Source organism: Eubalaena glacialis, chromosome 12 (genome assembly GCF_028564815.1).
Source record: "Eubalaena glacialis isolate mEubGla1 chromosome 12, mEubGla1.1.hap2.+ XY, whole genome shotgun sequence".
NCBI lineage: Eukaryota > Metazoa > Chordata > Mammalia > Artiodactyla > Balaenidae > Eubalaena > Eubalaena glacialis.
This window is the reverse complement of record NC_083727.1, coordinates 12,018,605-12,038,571: the sequence shown is the minus strand read 5'-3', so window position 1 is coordinate 12,038,571 and position 19,967 is coordinate 12,018,605. Positions and strand designations below refer to the sequence as shown.

The 19,967-nt window shown below is 41.5% G+C and overlaps 1 protein-coding gene across 6 annotated transcripts in view; it reads left to right on the top strand.

Moving 5' to 3' along the window:
• The window catches only part of TIAM2 (TIAM Rac1 associated GEF 2), a 228,390-nt gene that overhangs the window by 165,497 nt on the left and 42,926 nt on the right, over positions 1 to 19,967 (top strand). For all 6 annotated transcript variants that reach the window (XM_061207503.1, XM_061207507.1, XM_061207502.1 and 3 more), the window contains 2 exons: positions 1,632 to 1,724; positions 2,297 to 2,560. In XM_061207503.1, coding sequence (XP_061063486.1) covers positions 1,632 to 1,724; positions 2,297 to 2,560 — 357 coding nt within the window. The remainder of the gene's footprint in view (positions 1 to 1,631; positions 1,725 to 2,296; positions 2,561 to 19,967) is intronic.

The window sequence follows — 19,967 nt, the reverse complement described above, 5'->3', positions numbered from 1 at the left end:
TTTGTTTAATTCTATCAGTTCAGGATGCTGAGGCTAAGAGGTTCCACGTCACAGCGCCTTCAAGGAAGCAGCCATTCACTGCGTAGCGTTTAATTCTTGCATTTCTGTCTGTCTGTGTTTAAACTTGGCTTTGAGCTCTTTATAGACTGTGCTCGTGTCTTAAAGTTCCTTCCTATCTTTTGCCTTTTACCATAGGAACTTGATAATTATATAATGGTCAGTAAATATCTCCATAGAAAGATTATTTCGTGTTAGATATATTGACATAATTATTTTCCTTAAAAATGACTCAGGCTGATTAAATCCTACTCATTGTAATATGTTAAGATTTCCTTTTTATGATTTGTTCTTTTTTTACTTGATAAAATTGACATGTTCTTTGTTTCTTAATTTTACATCATCTGTTTGGCCCCAAGTGTTATGTTGGTTTTTCCTCTGAAGCCCACTGAGCATTTTGGCTATGTTTCTATTGGCCTTTACTCCACTCTCCACAGTCCCCATTGGTGAATCTTCTTTGCATTTGAATGACTGAAGGAAGATACTTGAAAAGATAACTTTTTGGTGACCACAATCTTCTGGCCTCTGCCTGAGCACAGAAGAAACAGGCGACATGCCTTTCTTCCTATTGTCAAGGAACTCCCAGTATTATGGGACCAAGACATGGAAACGTGTGTTCCCACCATGGAATCACAGACAAGGGCATGGAGTACAGAGGGCGATGCATTCAGAGAAGGGCCGTCTCTCCTGGTTGTCTCATGTAGTCCTATTTAGGGCGAGCACTGTATCCATTCAAGTATTTTTCCACCTACTTAAATTGCCTAGCCCCATGTAGAGTTGTTTCTGAACAAATATTTTGTATTGAAGTGAACTTAATTTATTTTAATAAGACTATTTTTTGTCTCACCTTTTTTAAAAAATTAAAAAAAATTTAAATGGTGGTAAACTACACATAACATAAAGTTTACCTTCATAACAATTGTTAAGAATGGTTAAAATGACAATTCAGCGACATTAAATACATTCATATTGTTGTGTCACCATTAACAGCATCTATTTCCAAAACTGTTTTTGTCTTGTAAAACCGGGACTCTGTTAAACAATAACTTCCCATTCCTTCTTCCCTCAGCACCTGGCAACCAACCTTCTATTTTTTGTCTCTATAAGTTTGACTGCTCTAGTCCCTCATATAAGTGGAATCATACAGTATTTGTTCTTTTGTGGCTGGCTTATTTCATGTAGCATAATGTCCTCAAGGTTTGTGTTGTAGCGTGTGTCAGAATTTTCTTCCTTTTTCTGAGTGAAGGTATTGCATTGTATGTCTCTACCACGTTCTGTTTTTCCATTCCTCTGTCCATGGACAGCTGGGTTGCTTCCACCTTCTGGCTGTTGTGAATAATGCTGCTCTGAACATGGCTATATTGTCTCAACTTTTGAATGAGGCTGTGCACTCATTTTTCTTATACCTTTAGATCTGACACATTCCCCTTTTTCTGCCCCTGCTAGATATCAAAATAGTTGTAATTTAGACTTTCTAAACATACCATACTTCTGAGAATTGATGGTCAAGGAAGTACCGCCCATTGATTTAGTGTGGTGAATTTAGACTTGTTTTCTCCTTTTATCATTCCTAGGGTTTGCAGTGACCGCGCAGGTGGACGAACATCAGCATCTCTGCCGCATTTTTATAAGTGATGTTCTCCCGGATGGCCTGGCATACGGGGAAGGTCCGTGTGGCTCACGGTGTCTCTGTTCTCTCTTAATTCTGTGCAGTGCGGTGCAGTCTGGCTAGTGAAATTTTCTTATGATTTTGTCAGAAAACAATTTCTCCTAGAATTTTAAAGAAAGTAAACTTAATGGTTGAATTGAAAATGCATATGCATATGCATATACATACACACATATATGTATATATATAGAGAGAATTTGTGTGTGTGGTTTTGAAAGAGAGAGAGAGAGTATACACACACAGAGTACACGTGCATACGTACGGACAGATGGAGCCGGCCAGGCAGACAGACACAGGCAAATGTTATTTCCCAGGGCACTGAACATCACATAGAGGAATAATTAATCTGAGTGACTCTCAAACTATTTCTGCTAATACTAGTCTGAGAGAGCTGAAATTTGTTATCAGTGGAATCCGAATACTACACATTTTGGCGCTTTCTTTTAAAGTGGCAACAGAACAGTCCCTGAGAACGCTAGACGGTTTGAGTTTGCAGCCGTCTTTCATCTTAAAATGTTTCTCTCAGTAATATCTCTCTTTCTTCTTCCTCTGTGTCCCCTTTCTCCTCAGGGTTGAGAAAGGGCAATGAAATCATGACCTTAAATGGGGAAGCCGTGTCTGATCTTGACCTCAAGCAGATGGAGGCCCTGTTTTCTGAGAAGAGTGTCGAGCTCACTCTGGTTGCCAGGCCGCCGGACACAAAAGCAACTCTGTGTTCTTCCTGGTCAGACAGTGACCTGTTCTCAAGGGACCAGAAGGGTCTGCTGCCCCCTCCTAACCAGTCCCAACTCCTGGAGGAATTCCTGGATAACTTTAAAAAGGATACGGCCAATGGTAAGGTTTTGTTCTTTCTTCCTTCTTCACTGCTGGTATCACCAGCTAATATTTTTAGGCTGTGATTTTGCTTGCAAACTGAGATTATTTAAGCTATTCAAAGAATGTTTTCTCATTTCTTAGAAGAACACAGATGCCAACCAAGTAGATTTGATATAAAATTCCATGCATTTTAGTAATTATCTCTTTTAGTGAAAATAGAAAATAATGGTTTTTGCACAAAATAACTTTCTTGAAAATTGCAGTCTTAAAAAAAACATCACCCATGATATTTAGTATTGTAATTACTTTGTTACTGAAGGAGATGAAAGCCAGCATAAATGCCAAAGTTGATTTTTCTATTCAATTGAGTGTAAGGCAAAGGCATTTTGCAGTAATTTATTGGGTTCTAAGAAGGCTTGATGCAATTCAGTTCTTTAACTCTTTTGTTGAGTACTGCTTCCTCAATAAACTGTGAACTTTTCATGTAGGTCATGAATTCTAAAATTTTGTAAAGGCCTAAAAATGAAAAATTGTATGCCAGCTTATTTTTCTGAAGGTGAGATTTCCATGTAAGGCAGTCATTTGAAGGTTTGAATTTCTGAGCTTATTATTCGTGCATATTTCATATTTTGTAGTCAAGTAAATTAGGGGCTCCAGTTCACACTGAAAACCTGTGGTTTCCTTCTGTACCCCTGGAGGGAGCTGGCCAAGCCCCCATAGGAGACCAAGCGTGAGGTCTTATGTTACAAGCACACAAAGTAATTTTTATACTTAATTATAATGATAATAGATTTCCAATGGAAATCTCTGCATGATTACCAAAAAGGAATGAAAAACAAAAAGAGAAGCTGTTAAGATCAATTTAATTATAAAACAAGTTTATTAGGTCATTTTTGGAATTAAAAAATCAGATTGTAAGATTTGTGATTCAGTAAGGTATATACTGCCTTTTCCTCCTCTCTTGAGGTTTCCCTCCAATTTAAAATGCCATTACATTGACTATTGACATATAAAAGTGAGTGTCATAAAACCAAAATCATGATGGAACTAATTAATTACTTGGTTATATTAGGGCCATCATTCAGCCACCCTGGGCTGCTCTTACAGGTCTGAGTATTCTACATAAGACATCGTGTGTCCACTCGTTGGATTCATTATTCTTGAGGGATACATTCACTGCCTGTTATATCTCTATGTATTTTATCATAATAAGAAATCACTGCAGAATCAATAACACTTTTGGTACTTAGAGGAATGAATTTCTGTAGAAAGTAGCAAAAGAGGCAAATGTACCTTTTTTTTTTTTTTTCCCCCAAACAGTTAAGGATCAAGCAGGTCAGTTAATCTTTTTCACTTTTTTTTTTTTTTTTTTTTAAGCAAGGAAACAGCATAAGAGGAGGGCCTGGATATGTTAGATGACTGTTAGAGTTCTTGTCCTAGGGACCCATTCTTATGGGTTACAGTTTTGTAACTAACCTAAGGATACCCGTGTCAGTGTGTGCAGGTGGCTTAGCTTAGCCTGTGGCAGGGCTTTTCCACCCTGGTCTGAACTGTGTATGCCACAGGTACCCGCACGGATGCAGTGCATACCTCTGCTCATCCTTCCCTGGATGGGTTATCACCACCCTGTCTTCCTGGTGAGACCGTGCTCTGTGGGCATGAAGCATCTTCTCCCCAGGGATTTACTGTCTGTCCCCGCCACCTCTCCAGAGTAATGTGCTTGTGTTGGAAACAAAACAGCCACGATGGACTGCTTTTCCAAATGCTTGGCAAATATGGAATTTATTTCTTTTCTTTTTTTTTCTCTATCAATTTGTTGTTTTTTTCTTAAAACTGTAGTTGATTCACAGTGTCGTGTTAAGTTCTGCTGTACAACAAAATGATGCAGTTATGCATATATATACATTCTTTTTCATGTTCTTTCCCATTATGGTTTATTACAGGATGTTGCATTTAGTTCCCTGTGCTCTACAGCAGGACCTTGTTGCTTATCCATTCTGTATAGAATAGTTTGCATCTGTTAACCCCAAACTCCCAGTCCTTCCCTCCCCCACCCCCCTCCCCCTTTGTTTATTTTCTTTTTTGAAGTAGTTGTGTAGCTTGTGAAGGAAGTTAAATGCCTGTGAGTGAACATCTCAGAAGGAAGCCTGTCCGTTTTTAAGGTCGGGGGCGTGTCGGGGGGATGGAGGGAAGAAGATAAGGGAGAGGAGAGAGAAAAGAGGGAAGCTCTCAGCTGAGCCTAACATCATGATGGCACGAGAAGCCCGTGTTCGTGGAAGTGGGAAGGTGGATGGTGTGATGACAGGCTGGCAGGCTTTGAGTCCCACCTGGGCTTGAGTCCGGGCCTGTCCTTCACAGCTTGTGTGACCTTGGGGGCAGCGCTCAGCCAGGGAGGAGTGGGCATCGGTGGGTGGCACCCCAGCTGCGCTATCCCCTGCCAAGATAGTTCTGGGGTGCACCCCACAGTTCTTCAGAGGCCCCTGTGGAGTTGATTCCTCCTGCACGTGGAACCTCATTTCACACCTTTTATGGGCTTTCTGCCCTCTGGTCTCACTGGCCTCACTCCCTCGCTTGGGCTTCTTGGGATCACCTTCTAGATAAACTTCTGTACCCACGACCTTGGCTCAGACTCTGCATCTGGGGGAGCCCGAATGAGGACACCGAGCCTTGATGCCTCATCTGGAAGACGAGGCTTCCGTCCCTGCCCAACGGGTCGCCGTGAGCTTGAGCTAGTCGGTGTCTGCTCAGGTCCAGCCCGGCTCCTATGGGGCAGGAGACCTGAATACGGGAGTCTCCCCTCCCCTCCCCCCATCCCGTGAGCTCACTGCCTCATTGAAGGTCACCTTGACTTGCTTTGCTGATGAATTAGGAAACAGTAGTCCCACTTTCATGCTAAAAAAAAGGTTTTAAAATTACCCAAATAAAAGAATTTAAGTGATTTTTGAAAAACAATTTTTCATACAACTTGGAATGATACTTAGGAGTGGTCATTTCAGAGTCTGCCTTTCCCTAAATTTCATGTGCTCTCAGCGTTACCAAAGGCAGCCTGGTACTTGAAAAGAAGGAAGCTTTCCCTGTTTTATTTTCCCGAGAAGCCAATCCTTTGCCTGTTGATAAAAACCACACAGCTGGCTCTCTGGAAGGGAAGGCCTGGTGTTTTTGTTTGTTTGTTTGTTTTGAATAGAAACTGTAAGAACGTCAGAAGGTGGAGAAAGAAGAAGCCCTCAGCAGCTGTTTTGGGTATATCTTAACTGTCTGGGCTGAATATTCACTGAGCCCTATTGGGTGTTTAAAATATGCAAGACCGGAGGGTAAGCGACGTGAGTTTAGGACTTTTGGTCTCCTTTGGTTTTAGTCAGGTATCCAGAAATTCATGTTTGTTAGCTTTAGTCTCTTGATCAGGTTTGACCTGGGGAAAACAAAAACAAAACCCCTCTTATTATATATAAGTGAGTGAAAGAAATGGTGGTAGTGGTGACAAGTCCCATGGAACTCGGGCAGGGATTGAGTTGCTGTTCAGGTTCCATGCTTTTCTAGAAAAGAAGCATCCTAGTGGTGTTTGAGACTCATGGATGTGTATAGTGTTTAAGGAAATGGTTCTCAGACTTCATAGTGCTTAAGACTCACCCGATGAGCTTGTGAAAATGCAAATTCCTGCGTCCTGCAGTCAGAAAGCCCCCTTCAGGTGGTCTGGGGTGGTGCCAGCTCTGTCGTGGACCAGGGCTCGCTCCCATTGTCAAGGCCAGTAGTCTGAAGGAGGTGGTCTGATCCTCAGCAGTAGGACCTACCCTTCCCTGAACGCCTCCGTGCCCAGCTCTTGAGAATTAAACAAGATAATGTGTATAAAGTTCTCAGCAAATGACAGCGATTATGCCTGTGTGCTGTTAGTCTCTCAATCAGGGAATCCCATGCCCCCAGCCCCACCACTGTCCACAGTGCAATCAGGAGGCAGCACGCAGTATTCTCAAACGAGCAGTTCCCCTCATTGGTTCTCAGCCCACCCTCAGGAGACAGTCCCATTCAGCGGATTGATACACTGAGAAGCAAAGAACTTCCAACAGTCCGCGGCTTTGCTGTGATATTCCCCTGACGCTGTGGGGAGTGGAATGGGCAGGGAAGCACCGAGAAGTGATGGGTGTTCAGTACTAAGTTCCTTTGTATCCTTAGAAATGAATGACCATTTGATTCCTGCCTGTAAGGGTTTGAATTTCTGTTCTAGTTCTCTATAGGAGAGAGACAGAAGAAATGTCTAGAGGCTGTATTTGACTTGAGCGGAAATATCGTCTGTAAAGACTTTTTATAGAGAGAATTAGTTTTACCGCTGGAATTCCCCAGAGAAGCCGATGTTATTTTTGAGCTAACAAGGCCACTATTGAAGGCATCAGGCGTGCCAGCCCTGTTGATATTGGGTTCCTGTTAATGCTGTTTTTGATTTATATTGAAAATCCCTTTTCCAGTGTATGCCATCTTTTGAAAAATTCCAATAGCTTTTAAGAGAGTCTCATCGGGCATAGACTTCCTGAGCAAAGCCTTTATGTAAACATTGAACTTGATGTGGCATTAATGCATTCTCCATCTATAAACAGCTGTTCATGTGGCCTTGTTAGGATTGGGGTATATTTAACAGGAGACAAAAATAGAAAAGATCTATGTTCCTGCTTCCATTTAGATAATGTCAGCCCAGCAAATGCTTCTTACTGGATGATGAAGGTAATTGCAGCCTGAGGTTCTTTTTTTAATTCCCCACCCGACTTTGAATCACTCTTTTTAAATTGCTGTATGAGTAGTGTAGAGTCTCAGTCTACCAGAAGCCACTTAGATGCAAATTTGCTCTTCGGAATGAATTGCTCCTGGGAATGTATGTGTCCATTATACAGCTTTCACCAGGGGAAGAATTATAGAGCCACCTCTGATGTGGCGAACCCACTTATTTCCTGTTTATGAGAGTGAGGGCATTTCGGCTCCCATAGCCTGGTTTAGGATGACTAAGAGCAATGAGCTCAGAAAATGCCCTGTTTGTGTGTGAATCTGCTGTTACTGAGTCTCTCTGGCTGACATCCCAGATCCCCAGATGTCAAAACATATTCAAGTTCTTAAAGATGGTTGGTGCATGTAAAAAATTTTTTTTAAATCTGGGCGGGAAATACTGATTTTACCACGACACAGAGAACTTTGCTCTCAGAGTTCGTAGTTTCTTATGGTGGTGCCGAAGGTAGTTTTCAATTTCATCAGCAGAAGTGAGCAATGTGGCTTTCTGTTAGCAGTAACTATGGTCCTTGGGTGCTAATTCCCTTTTGAAACTTAGTGTTGTTATTGGGGAATTTGTTTTCCTCTTTCCCATATTCATTCATTTATTCACTTGTTTATTTAACAAATAAACAATAACTTTTTGCTAAATGTTGCAGGTATATAAAAATGAGTTAGTTGTTATTTTTTTTTACCTTCAAGGACCTTATAGTTGAGTAGGAAAAGTAAAACACTTGTAAATAATAATTCACGTTTGAAAAAAAAACTTTTCAATGAAGAGAATTAGAGGTCCACCTCAGAGGTAGAATTCCCACTGATTTTTCTGTTTGTTTCTGCTGGGAGCCAAGGGGTCCCCAAAGAGAGGTGCGAGAATTGGAGAAAGGTTAGCATTTGATCTGAGCGTGTTAGGTGGGCAGGTTGTGGATTGGAAGGTGTGTGGTGGAAGCGGGAGAGCATTTCACGGAGAGCATGTGACCTGCGACACAGGCCCAAAGCAGAGGTCACCTGGCTCTGTGCGAGTGGGAAATAACATTGGAAAGTCTGTTGGGGCCAGATTGTATTAAAACCCTGAATTCCTGGGGTTTTTAACACATATATCATAGCAGGTAGCTGAAGAAACTAGCGAGTATTGCCTTACTTTCCCCTGCCTTAAAAAAAAAAAACCAGAGAATTTGTCTGGTCGGTTAAGGAGCACTAAAGTGTGGCTCGAAATCCTCCCAGGGTAGATAATCCACCTTCCGCATACTGGCTTTATTATTCCACTGCTAGAGCTTCATTCCTTTGGCTCTTACAGTATTGTTATTTTTAATGATCCAAAGTCCCTTGTAAAATAAAGACTCAAATAAATGTTTTTTGGGGAAAGAATGAATGAATGAATTATTGTCAGTGCCCTATAAAAACAAAGTGCTCCTTAGCATTGTGACACTGTGTCCACTAGCAGCGTGGTCCTTGCAGGTCCCCTTTAGGGACGTGGCTGGCCTCAGGCCAGGCCGGCTGCTGGTGAGCAGATGCCCGTAGCACCGAGGATGAGGCAGTGTCGGAACTGAGGGAGAAGCTGGTGAATAAAACTTGCTGGCATTTTGAGTAAAACCAGTCCTGTATTCTCTGTCCTAACGTAACATGCAAATTCATCTTTCAGGTTAAAATCTACAGAATTCTCTGAAGAACACAGCATGCAATTTCTGTTGGCTATATCACTTTTAATAGCCATTTGAAAGTTGGGATGATTGGATCAAATACAGTCTCCTGTTCATGCAAAGTGAGCCAGGTCTCTATGAGGTAGTAGTTCTGTAAAACTGTTACCTATTGTTGGAAAGAGGAAATGTTACATAGCCTGTTACATAAAAGGAAAAAAAAGGTCTGACTCTTCCTGTGGATGTTACAAGTACTGATTGCCAAATGATGCTTGTTTGTTGGAAAGAGGAAATGTTACATAGCCTGTTACATAAAAAGAAGAAAAAAGGTCTGACTCTTCCTGTGGATGTTACCAGTACTGATTGCCAAATGATGCTTGTCTGCATTTCCATTTTTTGTTCCCCTTCTTTTGTAAATGAATTATGTTCCTGACTTTATTCCTCCCTATGAAGGAATTGAGACTCAGGAAGGACCAAGTATAGACATCTCCCTTTTAGCTCTCACTTCTAGAGACAGCTATATGTGGCTGTATCTTTAATTTTTTTGGATTGGTAATACATGGGCATGATATGAAATTCCAGCAGTATAAAAGGTTAAACTGTGATAGATAAGTCCCCCTAAGCTATGTAGTCACGTGGTTAAGAGCATGGACACTAGCCAGACACCCTGGGTGCGAGTCTTGGCTCCAGGCTCGCCCACTTACTAGCTGTGTGGCCTTGGTTGGGCAAGTCACTTACACTCTCTGTGCTGAGTTTTTGCAACTGTAAAGTAGTTTAGGATTTTGGATCATGGGATCAATGAACTAATACCTGGAAAGAACTAGACTGTGCCTGGCACAGAGTAAAGGCCATGTAAGTGTTAGTTAAACAAATAAAAGAGATAAATTTCTCCCACCCTGTCCTTGGCCACCCAGTTTCTCTCCCAGAGGTAATCTTTGTGCTTAGTTTCTTTCTCATCCTGGCCTGGAGACTCTTAAATGTTGGGGGAAATGGTGGGGTAATTTTCTCCTTGGTTTTAACTGCATTATCTTCATACATGGCTTGTGGTAGGCAGAATCATGGCTCCCCCAGGAATGTCTACATCCTAATCCCTGGAGCCTGTGAATATGGCAAAAGGAACTTACATGGCAAAAAGGACTTCAAACATCTGATTAAATTAAGGACCTTGAGACGGGGAGATTATCTTGGATTAGCTGGACGGGCCTAATCACAGGGTCTTTATAAGAGAGAGGCTGGAGAGTCAGAATCAGAGAAGATGTGATGACATAAGCAGAGATTGAAGTGATGCAGGCCTGTGAGCCAGGGAATGCAGGCAGCTTCTGGAAGCTGGAAAAGACCTGGAAACATTCTCCCCTTGAGCCTCCACATGAAATACAGCCCTGCAGACCAAGTTTAGTCTTCTGACTTCCAGAACCAGTAAGATAATACATTTGTGTTTATGCGTCAAGCACTGTGTTTGATGGCAGAGATACAAAATAAAGAACCACAGTCCCCACTTTCGGGGTGGGCAGACTTTGAGGGGTAGATGTGTGAATAGACAATAATCAGTCCACCATGATAATGGCTCTGATTCTGCAGTTGCTAAACTTGCTGGTCTCCAGATCCTTTACTGTAAAAAGTTATCAGGGACCCCAGAGAGCTTAGTTATCTGGGATTCCAGAGAGCTTAGTTGTATTACTATCTATCCGTATTTAGTATATTAGAAATTTAAACTGAGAAATTTAAAAAAAATCTATTAAAGTTTATTTTAACGTAACAACAATGAATACACTTCATGTTAACACAATAACAATAACATAATAAAAATGAACTAGTTCTCCAAACCAAAATCATGTATATATCAGTGAGAAGAGTGGTATTGTTTTACTTTTGTGCAAATTTCTTTAATGTGTGTCTTAATAGAAGACAGCTGGATTTTTACATCAGCTTCTGCATTTAGTCTGTTGCACTGTGTTGTTTTGGTGGAAGTGATTTGAAGAAAACTCAACCTCACATAGATTTGTAGTCGGAAAAGGGAGGAGTATTTTAATAATCCTTTCAGATAGTTGTGGATATTCTTATTTAATATTACACCAAAGCTCAGCAAGAGGTAGTTCCTTCAATGTTAGTTGCAATGTGGAATCTGAAACCTTATTGGTGGACTTTCCTTACTTTGTCACATTAAAGTCCATTGGCCTATCCTGCACTTTGAAAGGATCTTTTACTCATGTATTATTTTATAACATGGAATGGTTATTTCCAAAATATTAGGTCACTTGGTTATGCAGGCCTTTCAAATATGGACATTTTATTATATAACATTAAAAATCACATTCATTAATATCACCTCCAGTCTCATTGGAAAGTATTGGGAAGCTGTCACGCTCATGGTGGTGAACACAAGTTTTCCAAAATTCCAATTTTTGCTGGAAAGTTTGAATTACATCTACAAATACTGTCATTTTTTTCCCCTTGGAAATGACAGGCTCGTTTCGCTCATTAAAAAAAATATTTTCTATCGTTCTCTTGAGTAAAAATTGTGTTTTGTGAAAAAAAGCAGCTGCTTCAGCTTGCAACACCATATAAGTGCTTTTTCTTGAAATAACCGTTGCAGAAGAGCTGTTTGGATACTTCCTAAGTGTGTTCCCAAGGTCTGACGTTGACTCTGGGGAACACGCGGGACCATCCCATGTATCTGAGCAGAGAAGTGACATGATCTGACCAGTGTTTTAAAAGAATCAGTGACTGTTGAGAATGAATGGACTGTAGGAGGCCAGGGTGGGACAGAGGCTTTTGCAGTGACCAGGCAAGAGGTGATGGTGGCTTTGTTCTCAGTGGTCGCGGTGGAGGTGGAGCCAACAGAACTTGCTCAGAGATGGCTGTGTGGTGTGAGGGAAGGAAAGGAGGCCAAGGAGGACTCCCGGGTTTTGCCTGAGCAACGGAAAGGATGAAGTTGTCAGCAATTAAGATGGGGAAGCTGTGGGGCAGTTTTGGCAGATGACCAGGAGTTCATTTTGGAACACCTTGTGTTAAGCCTCTATATTTATAGTGAATATCCCACCTGTTTCCAAATGGTTTTAATGGCTTATACTGAAAGCCATCCATAAAATCCCACAACTCATCAAAGGTAACCACATAAAGGGTAAAGGAGGAGATTTGAATGACAACTTGCCGACTTTAGAGATTTTCACTCATAGTGTAAGGCAAACACGTTTGTTTATAGGAGAAAACAATCAAGTTTGAAATTCCAGTGCTGCAAATTAATTCCTTTCATTTCAAACAATTCAGTTATGATTTTTGCAGCTTATAAATTTATTTCTGATCCTACAGGACTCAGCTCTGATTCTCTTTTTATAAATTGTCCAATCCCATGCAAATCCCTTTAGCTCTGGGAAAATTTATTTGCTAAGAGACATATGCAATTGTCAGCAAAATTATTTTGTGTCTTCTGTGAGGAGCCCTGACCAGCTGCCCCAGGACGGGGGCAGATGCTGTGCCACGTGGAACAGTTTCTAGAATGTCCCTTCCTCCCCAAAGTTTTCCAACGGGCTTCTGAGGGAATCCGGAATTTCCAGTGAAGCACTTCGAAGCTTCTAAACAGGAGGACATGCTATTGTCAACTTTTCTGCCTTTACCTTTCCAACACTAATTATTTACTCCTAAATTGCTATTTGTGAATCTAATTCTGACTTTCATGTTTCAGTTGATGAAGGACCACATCACCTTTCTGCGAGGTTTAGGCATCTTCGTTTAGTAGTATCCGCAAAATTATTTGAATGTTTATTGAATTTTTTCATTATTATTGTATAAAAATGAGGGGGAAAGGGACCTGAAAAATGTTGATAAGAAGCCTTGGTTTCATAGCTTAATGCCTATGACCCCAAAATGCCAGTCGTCAGGTGTGTTTGGGCTGGTGAGCCTGTAGCCCCCTTGGGGATGTTCTTTCATCTTCAACAGGTCATGTGCCTTTCCTGGGGAAGGAGGAGGAGGAGATTGATATGTATCAGGTGTGTTTAAAAGCCGAGGTATAAATAGGAATATTATAATTTGTTTAGATCCCTGGGAATAGAAGTCTTCACAGAACCTGTAAACTCAGTTTTCCTACTTTTAGGATTGTATTCTGTAAGAAGTAGGGGGGCTGCCTGCATGTCACCTTGGAGGGGTCACGGGCTCTTCCTCTTCTGAGCTCTGAAAGCATTTTGTCTGTATACCTGATGTGGAAGTTAAGATTTATTGCCTTGCAGTGTCACTCTGTGTGCTTGTCATAATTTACGTACTGTTTTCAAGAGATTGAAAATCCCTTGAAAAACGGGGACTTTGAGGAACACAAAGATGTTTCGGACACAGCAGCGAGCACAGTTCTTGGTGAATAGCAGGTATTTCACTCAACTGTCTATTAAGTGAAAGGCAGGGTGATAGGCGTGTCTAGCAAGGAAAGGCAGCGTCCCAAGTGTGGGTCCTGGGGGATAAAAAGCAACCTTGGAGTGTACCTTGAAGCTTCCCAGATTTCTTTTTATAAATCTGGTTGCAAGGGAATTGTGCTGAGACTTCCCCAGAGCTGAAGGCTCTGCTTACTTGCCCACGTGCCTAAGGGACTCTGGGATGGCCCATGACATACACCCCGGCTCCAAAGGGCGTGACTGCAGATCAAGTCCTAGGTCTGCACTGCTCTGCAACTTTAATGTGTTGATTGGTGCCCATGGGTTTGTTTTGACAGATAAACCAAAACCACAGCTAAAAAAGAATAGTAACATCTGTATCCCCGGTAAAAGTCAATGCTGATAGATGTGTTTTAAGTTTAATTTGGGGGTACTAATGTTTATAAAAGACAGTGGGTGTGGGACCTGGATTCTAGCTCCAGGCCTCATGCCTGACCTTGGGCAGGTTATTCTAACTCCTCCTTTTCTAAATCCTCTTAAAATGAAGGATCGGATAAAAGAGTTTAGCATTTTTTCTTTTTCTAAAATTCAGTTATTCAATATGATTAAAGCACCAAGTTAAACAACTACAGGAATGTGCATTTATTTTACACAAGTTTATGAAGTGAAAAAAGCAAAGTAATGGATCAAGCATTCCATTTGGTTTTGCAGCGAATCTCATTACCTCTTTAAATAGAATCAGGTCTTGACTGCTGGAGAGAAGGTGTTTGTTAAGGCTTCGTCATAATAACAGGCTGTCTCAAATATAAAGATCACCAAGAACCTTAAAAGCATTAATTATCCGTTACATCACCCTATGGAGCAGAGATGTGTTATTATCATTTTACTTTCACAGCTGGGTAAATCAAGGCACAGAGACACATTAAGTTGCTAGTAACTTGGACAAGGTCATGGTCAATCGTAGATAGGGAGAGAAATGTATTTTCTTGTTTTTCCCTCCATGTAGGGGAACTGGATTTTAACCACTTTTTTTTCCTTTTAAATATTCCTCTATTAACATACATAGAGTAAAACCCAGTAATAATGTGTCCTGCAGTACAGCAAATTTAGATGCAACTGCATTGATAACGGCCCTTGTCTTCTTATCTTGGTTCTTATCTGGGGACTGGGGGTGGCGATTAGGAACTAACTGCCTTGTGATCATTTGGGGCTTGATCAGTGCAGGGAGAGGCCGATTGTTTAGTAATGGTTTTGCTATCTTTATTCTTGCGCCTTTATTTATTTAGATAATTCACACTGATCTTCATTAACCTTGCAGTAATGCAGCTGTATATTTCGTGTGATTTGGTTCTTTGGAACCCACTTACGGTGGAGTTTTATTGTAACTCTAATTTCTCTCCTGTAAAATCTGCACTGACATCTTTACCTTCTTTTTAAAAAGTTAAGTGTAATTCACATACCATAAAAGTCACCCCTAAAAGTGTACAAATCAGTGGTTTTTAGTATATTCACAAAGTTGTACAACCATCACCACTATCTAATTCCAGAACATTTTCATCACTGCAAAAAAAAAAAAAAAAGAAAAAGAAGCCCTCGTGCCCTCAGCCGTCACTCCTCCTCCTCCACTCCCCTCAGCCCCCGACAGCCATGCGTCTGCTTTCTGTTTCTGTGGATTCGCCTATTCTGCTATTTCATAGAAATGGAATCGTACAATATGTAGCCTGTGTGTCTGCCTTCTTTTGTTTAGCGTGATGTTTTCTAGCTTTATCCATGTTGCTGCGTGACTCAGTACTTCATTCGTTCATCCTTTTCATGGCTGAATACTGTTCGTTTTTTACCCTCTTTTAATCCCACAGAACAGTAGCACTTCCTGAAAGGAGGTGGTCCTCAGGTTTCCTTTTTCTTACAGCACATCCCCCAATAGAAACTTGTGAGTAATGAGTTTTTAGGGTTCTTCTCAGGGTCTTTATTTTTTTTTTTTAATGTTTTTATTTTATTCTTATTATTTTTTCCTTTTTTGCCGCACCGCGCAGCATGTGGGATCTTAGTTCCCCAACCAGGGATCGAAGCCAGCTGTGCCCCCTGCAGTGGAAGCGCGGTGTCTTAACCGCTGGACCACCAGGGAAGTCCCTCAGGGTCTTTAAATAGAATTCCAACTAGGTAGTTTGTAAGGGTTTTGAACTTAAATTCTTCTTTATCAAAGTTCTTTAAGTGTCAGAAATACAGTGGTGTCTGTTATATGCCCCTGAATATAACTGTGACATCTGAGTGGTCCTCCCAGCTCTGCAGGGACCAGTTTCTGGTGGAAACGAAACTCTGGCTGAAGATCCTGTTGCCTTTGACTCTGTACTTTCCATCAGGGACCCGGATAAGGTACCATGGGAGGCCCCCTGCACAGCCATAGCCTCCTGGAGCCCAAGAGCATGGGTGCACCTACATTCCCCCCTCCTCTTCCAGGAAGGCCTTTCCCTCCGCCATGTTATAATGAGCGTGGAGGTGGCCTGCAGCACATTCCCACCATGAAAACACCCGCCATCTTCCTGTTCCTCTAAGTGTTCTTTCAGATGCTGAGGATATTTATCACAAGATAACTGAATCAAATCATGGCAGCCTGCTATTAAGAAACATTTACTACCAGTATTTACTTCTCTCTTTTATCGCCAGAGACCTTGCATTGTCAAGAACATTACCAATTGGAATGTGACCTCAGGTCAAGTGCACTTGGAAGATTTATGAAATTACATTTTTTTCTGGCATGACATTTATGTTATGATAGAATTTATTTCTTTGCAAGCTTAACAGTGACATTCATATTGCTGCCTTGAATTTCCTTGACAAAAGAATAATAACAATAAAGAATTGTAGCGTCCCAGATATCTTCTGAAAAGTAGATCAATTTCTATCTACATCAGAAGAACATAAAGTAATGGTGATCTGTTTGTTCATGGTACAGGTTAGACTTGACTAGCCTTTGAATGTGGTCAACAAATATGGTTATTTTTTTCTCTCATTGAGTAGTCCTTCTGTTATTTCATTTAAATGGTTTGATTTTCATTCTCTTTCACTGACCGATGATGATTGATATTTGCTTGGATGACAGAGCACAGCAAATATCACTAATGAAAGATGTCACACACCATTGCATTTTTAAGTAAAAGCATGAGTAAAATTTAGGGAAATCTGAGTTAATTAAGAATAACCAATGCTATACAAAGTTTGCAAATTGATATTTAAAAATTGAGAGATTTTTAAGCTTTTCTGTGCAAATGAACTAAATGCTCAATGTGCTCTTGACACCAAGATAAACTATGTCAAAAGCATTAATACAGAATTGTATATAGTGTGTGAAGCTTGGAGAACTGAAAAAAAATTGTAATTTTGTATTTACAAAATGCTATATCCTTCTACTGGCAACCTTGATTTACCAAAATCTTTACCTTTTCTTAAAATTACACTCACACTTTTTTAAGTAACACAAGGTACATCAGATGAAGGAATTGAATTGGATACTTTCTAAGATTCTTTTCAGATGTAAAATTCACTGATTCTTTACAAGCCGTTCATTTATGGAATTACATAGTAGAGATTCCGAGAAATTGAATAGAGAAATTGAATAAATCAAGTAGATTAAGAACATAATTCACACAAACTGTGTATGTGATGAGATCGGGCACATTCTGGGTGGTATGGCTGTAGATCAAACTGTGAATATAAGTACAGCTGGCCCTCTGTATGTGCAGGTTCTGCATCCTCGGAGTTAATCAACAGTGGATGGAAAATACTATTCTGTGCTGTAAAGGACTTGAGCATCCTCAGATTTGGGTTCCCTGCGGGTCCTAGAACCAGTCCCCCTCGGATACTGAGGGATAACTGCAGATATAAAACTGTTAAGTGTCAAGGATGTACAACTTTGATGCCACAGGGCATTATGTGGTTGAAAACTTAAATCATTTATTATTTATTTGTAACTTCTTTGATATTATTTTTTAGATTTTTTTTTTCAGTCGTCTTCATAGAAGATTATCGTTCTGTAGTTTTTACCTCAGAGGGGGTCTAAGGGCTGATGATTAATCAAATAAAACATTTTTGATCCCAAGATGAGAGCCCCAGTTAAATATGCTACATTATTTATTGAAATGCTGTCTTTTAAATTGCTCTGGTGAGTGTATTTCCTTTTTTCAGGAAGTGAGGGCGCTAATATTCCCTTTGCACCTGCTCTGGGCTGTGTGCTTTTTGGTGCATTCAGTGTCCTCTGATGTCACTGACCCTCCCAGAGGTGAAGTTGAAGTCCTGGCTGTGGAGAGGGGCAGAGACAGTTCTCAGCAGCCGAGGTACTGCCCACCAGTGACATTTTGGAAGTTTATGGGTCTGTTTTTGGTTTTCATAATGAATTGGGGGAAGGTGGCATTTAGTGTTTGGGGCCGTGGTGCTGGCTGTCCTGCATGTTTAAGTCAGTCCCTCACACTGCAGAACTGTTCTCCTGGACGTTGATGTAAGTGAAAACCATGGTGGAATTACTTGAGCCAAGAACCAGCTCCATTTTACAAGTGAACACAAATTATTTTTTCCCCTCAGCTGTAGGGTACTTTGAATTTTATAGGAGTGCATCAACCCAATAAATCAAAGGGAGTTTGACCTTTGTTTTGTTCAGAACTTTGTCAAATGTCTTTGCCCGTTTGGAAAATCATGTCACCCCGTAGGTGTGATGGCAGCGCCCCGTAGGCATTTAAATCTCCACCAAGACACCCCGGCCTGGGTCTGTGATGAAGCTGAGACATTCCCCATGATTCTCTGTGGGGCAGGCTTTGTACAGCTTCGTCACGGTTTCTAGAGTGGTTGTACCCAAGCATTTACATACTGAAATACATATTTTTAAAAAAATTGTTACTTTCCATTTATTTTTCTCCTTGTGTTACTATTAAGGCATATATTATTTTTTTGTGAAATTATGTGTGGAGGTAGATTACGTTAAGAAAGAATTTTATTTCAGTCTAGTAAAAGTATATATTATCAAAAGGGGGGCTTTGGAGCTTATAGTATTGAGAATCAGTGTACAATATGCTTTGAAGCACAAAAAGTGTAGTTTCAAAATAATTCCTGTTCTCATTGCCTATCCTTTCAGTCTCCTTCAAATGACTCCTCAACCCACAAATTGAAGCAGAGCTTTTCCTGATGCTGTGACTACCATCATTTATTTCTCAAAAAAGTCTTACTGTATTAAATAGGGGGAAACAAATGCTCTCCTCTCATGTTAGTTTCTTGTTTTTGGCCTCGGGATTGATACCATCTCGAGATTTTAACTCAATTCCTCTTACAGTTGCTGTTTCTGAGAACACAGAGGCATGCTCAGACTTTCTCTCTTTTCTGGGAACCAGCTGTCTGGCTGCCGCCCGGGAAGAGCACCTCGCCCGCCCTCCTACAGCTAGAAGCTGCCTGGTGTCTCTGGGCGCTGCTGGCGGCCACCTGGGCGGGTGTCGGGGACTGGGAAGAACTTGTTGCCTCTGCCCTTGCTGCCTGGTTGAGTAAGGAGGAAGCACCCAGCAAGACGGGGTGATGGGATGGCATCAGCCAGACGAGCCCAACATCCTAGCTGCCTGCTGAGCAGAGAGGTTCCTGAAGAGTAAGCAGCAGGTGGGAGATTGGCAGGGACGCCACCAAACCTCTTCCCGACCCCCAGTGACACCTATTTCCTGAAAGTCCCCTTTGCACACATCAGACTTAGCACCCAGATAGCCTGCTGCTTCTTACAGGCCTGGGGGAAATAAATGGCAAAGCCCACTCTCCTGCATATTAACTGTGCTAAACTGGATTTGGAAGTGATGTAAATGCAAACTTTGAATTCACGTTGTGAGCTGTATGGGCGAAGCGACCTTAACTTTAGCATTTATCCTAACGTTTCCATTTTTAAGTTGATACCCAGGATGTTACTTGAACACATGTTTTGACCTTTAATTATAAAGGGTTTGGGGTTGCCAGTTACTTGGCCGACTGTGATACCTGTGGGGTCTGTACTGATGCTCAGAACAGGAAGACACTGAGTGACTAGGGCGTGTTGCACCTGAAGCCCGGTGTTTCCCTTGTTGTCTGTGGGGAACTATAGGGTGTGCAGGGGAGCGGGGGTCAGTCACCTTCCGGGATAGCCTGCCCAGTGTGTCGTCACTCTCCAGAAATGTTTGTTTTAAAGGAGAAAGATGTCTGAGGCTGGTCTCGTGTACGGCATCTGACACAGCACCTGGTATTCTGTGGGTGTGCAGTGCTCAGCCCCCATCCGACCAGGGGATAAATAAATGGACCGAGTGGTCCACATGGAGGAACAGAGCCTGTGACTTGGAAAGTCGCAGCTCTGCTCACTCACCTGCTGAGTAGAAGCTCATGTCAGCTGAGTTAGATGCTAGATGTTTCACATTGCTAGACCTCACCCCAAATTGTTAATTTCCACAAGGAATAAGATGAGAAAGACAGAGTGTATTCACCAGTTATAAATAGATGTCTTGACTTGGATTTGTAATTTTGTTGTTTTTCATTATTTACAATCACATTGGCTAAAGACTCTTCCAGAGCGCGTCTGAACATCTGTCCTGCAGCAGCTGAGCCCAGGGTGGGCGGTGTCACGGCCCTGGTAACACATGCCCCGTGTTCCCTGGTAGGGATCCAGTGCCCCAACATGTGTCTAGTGAACAGGGCCGC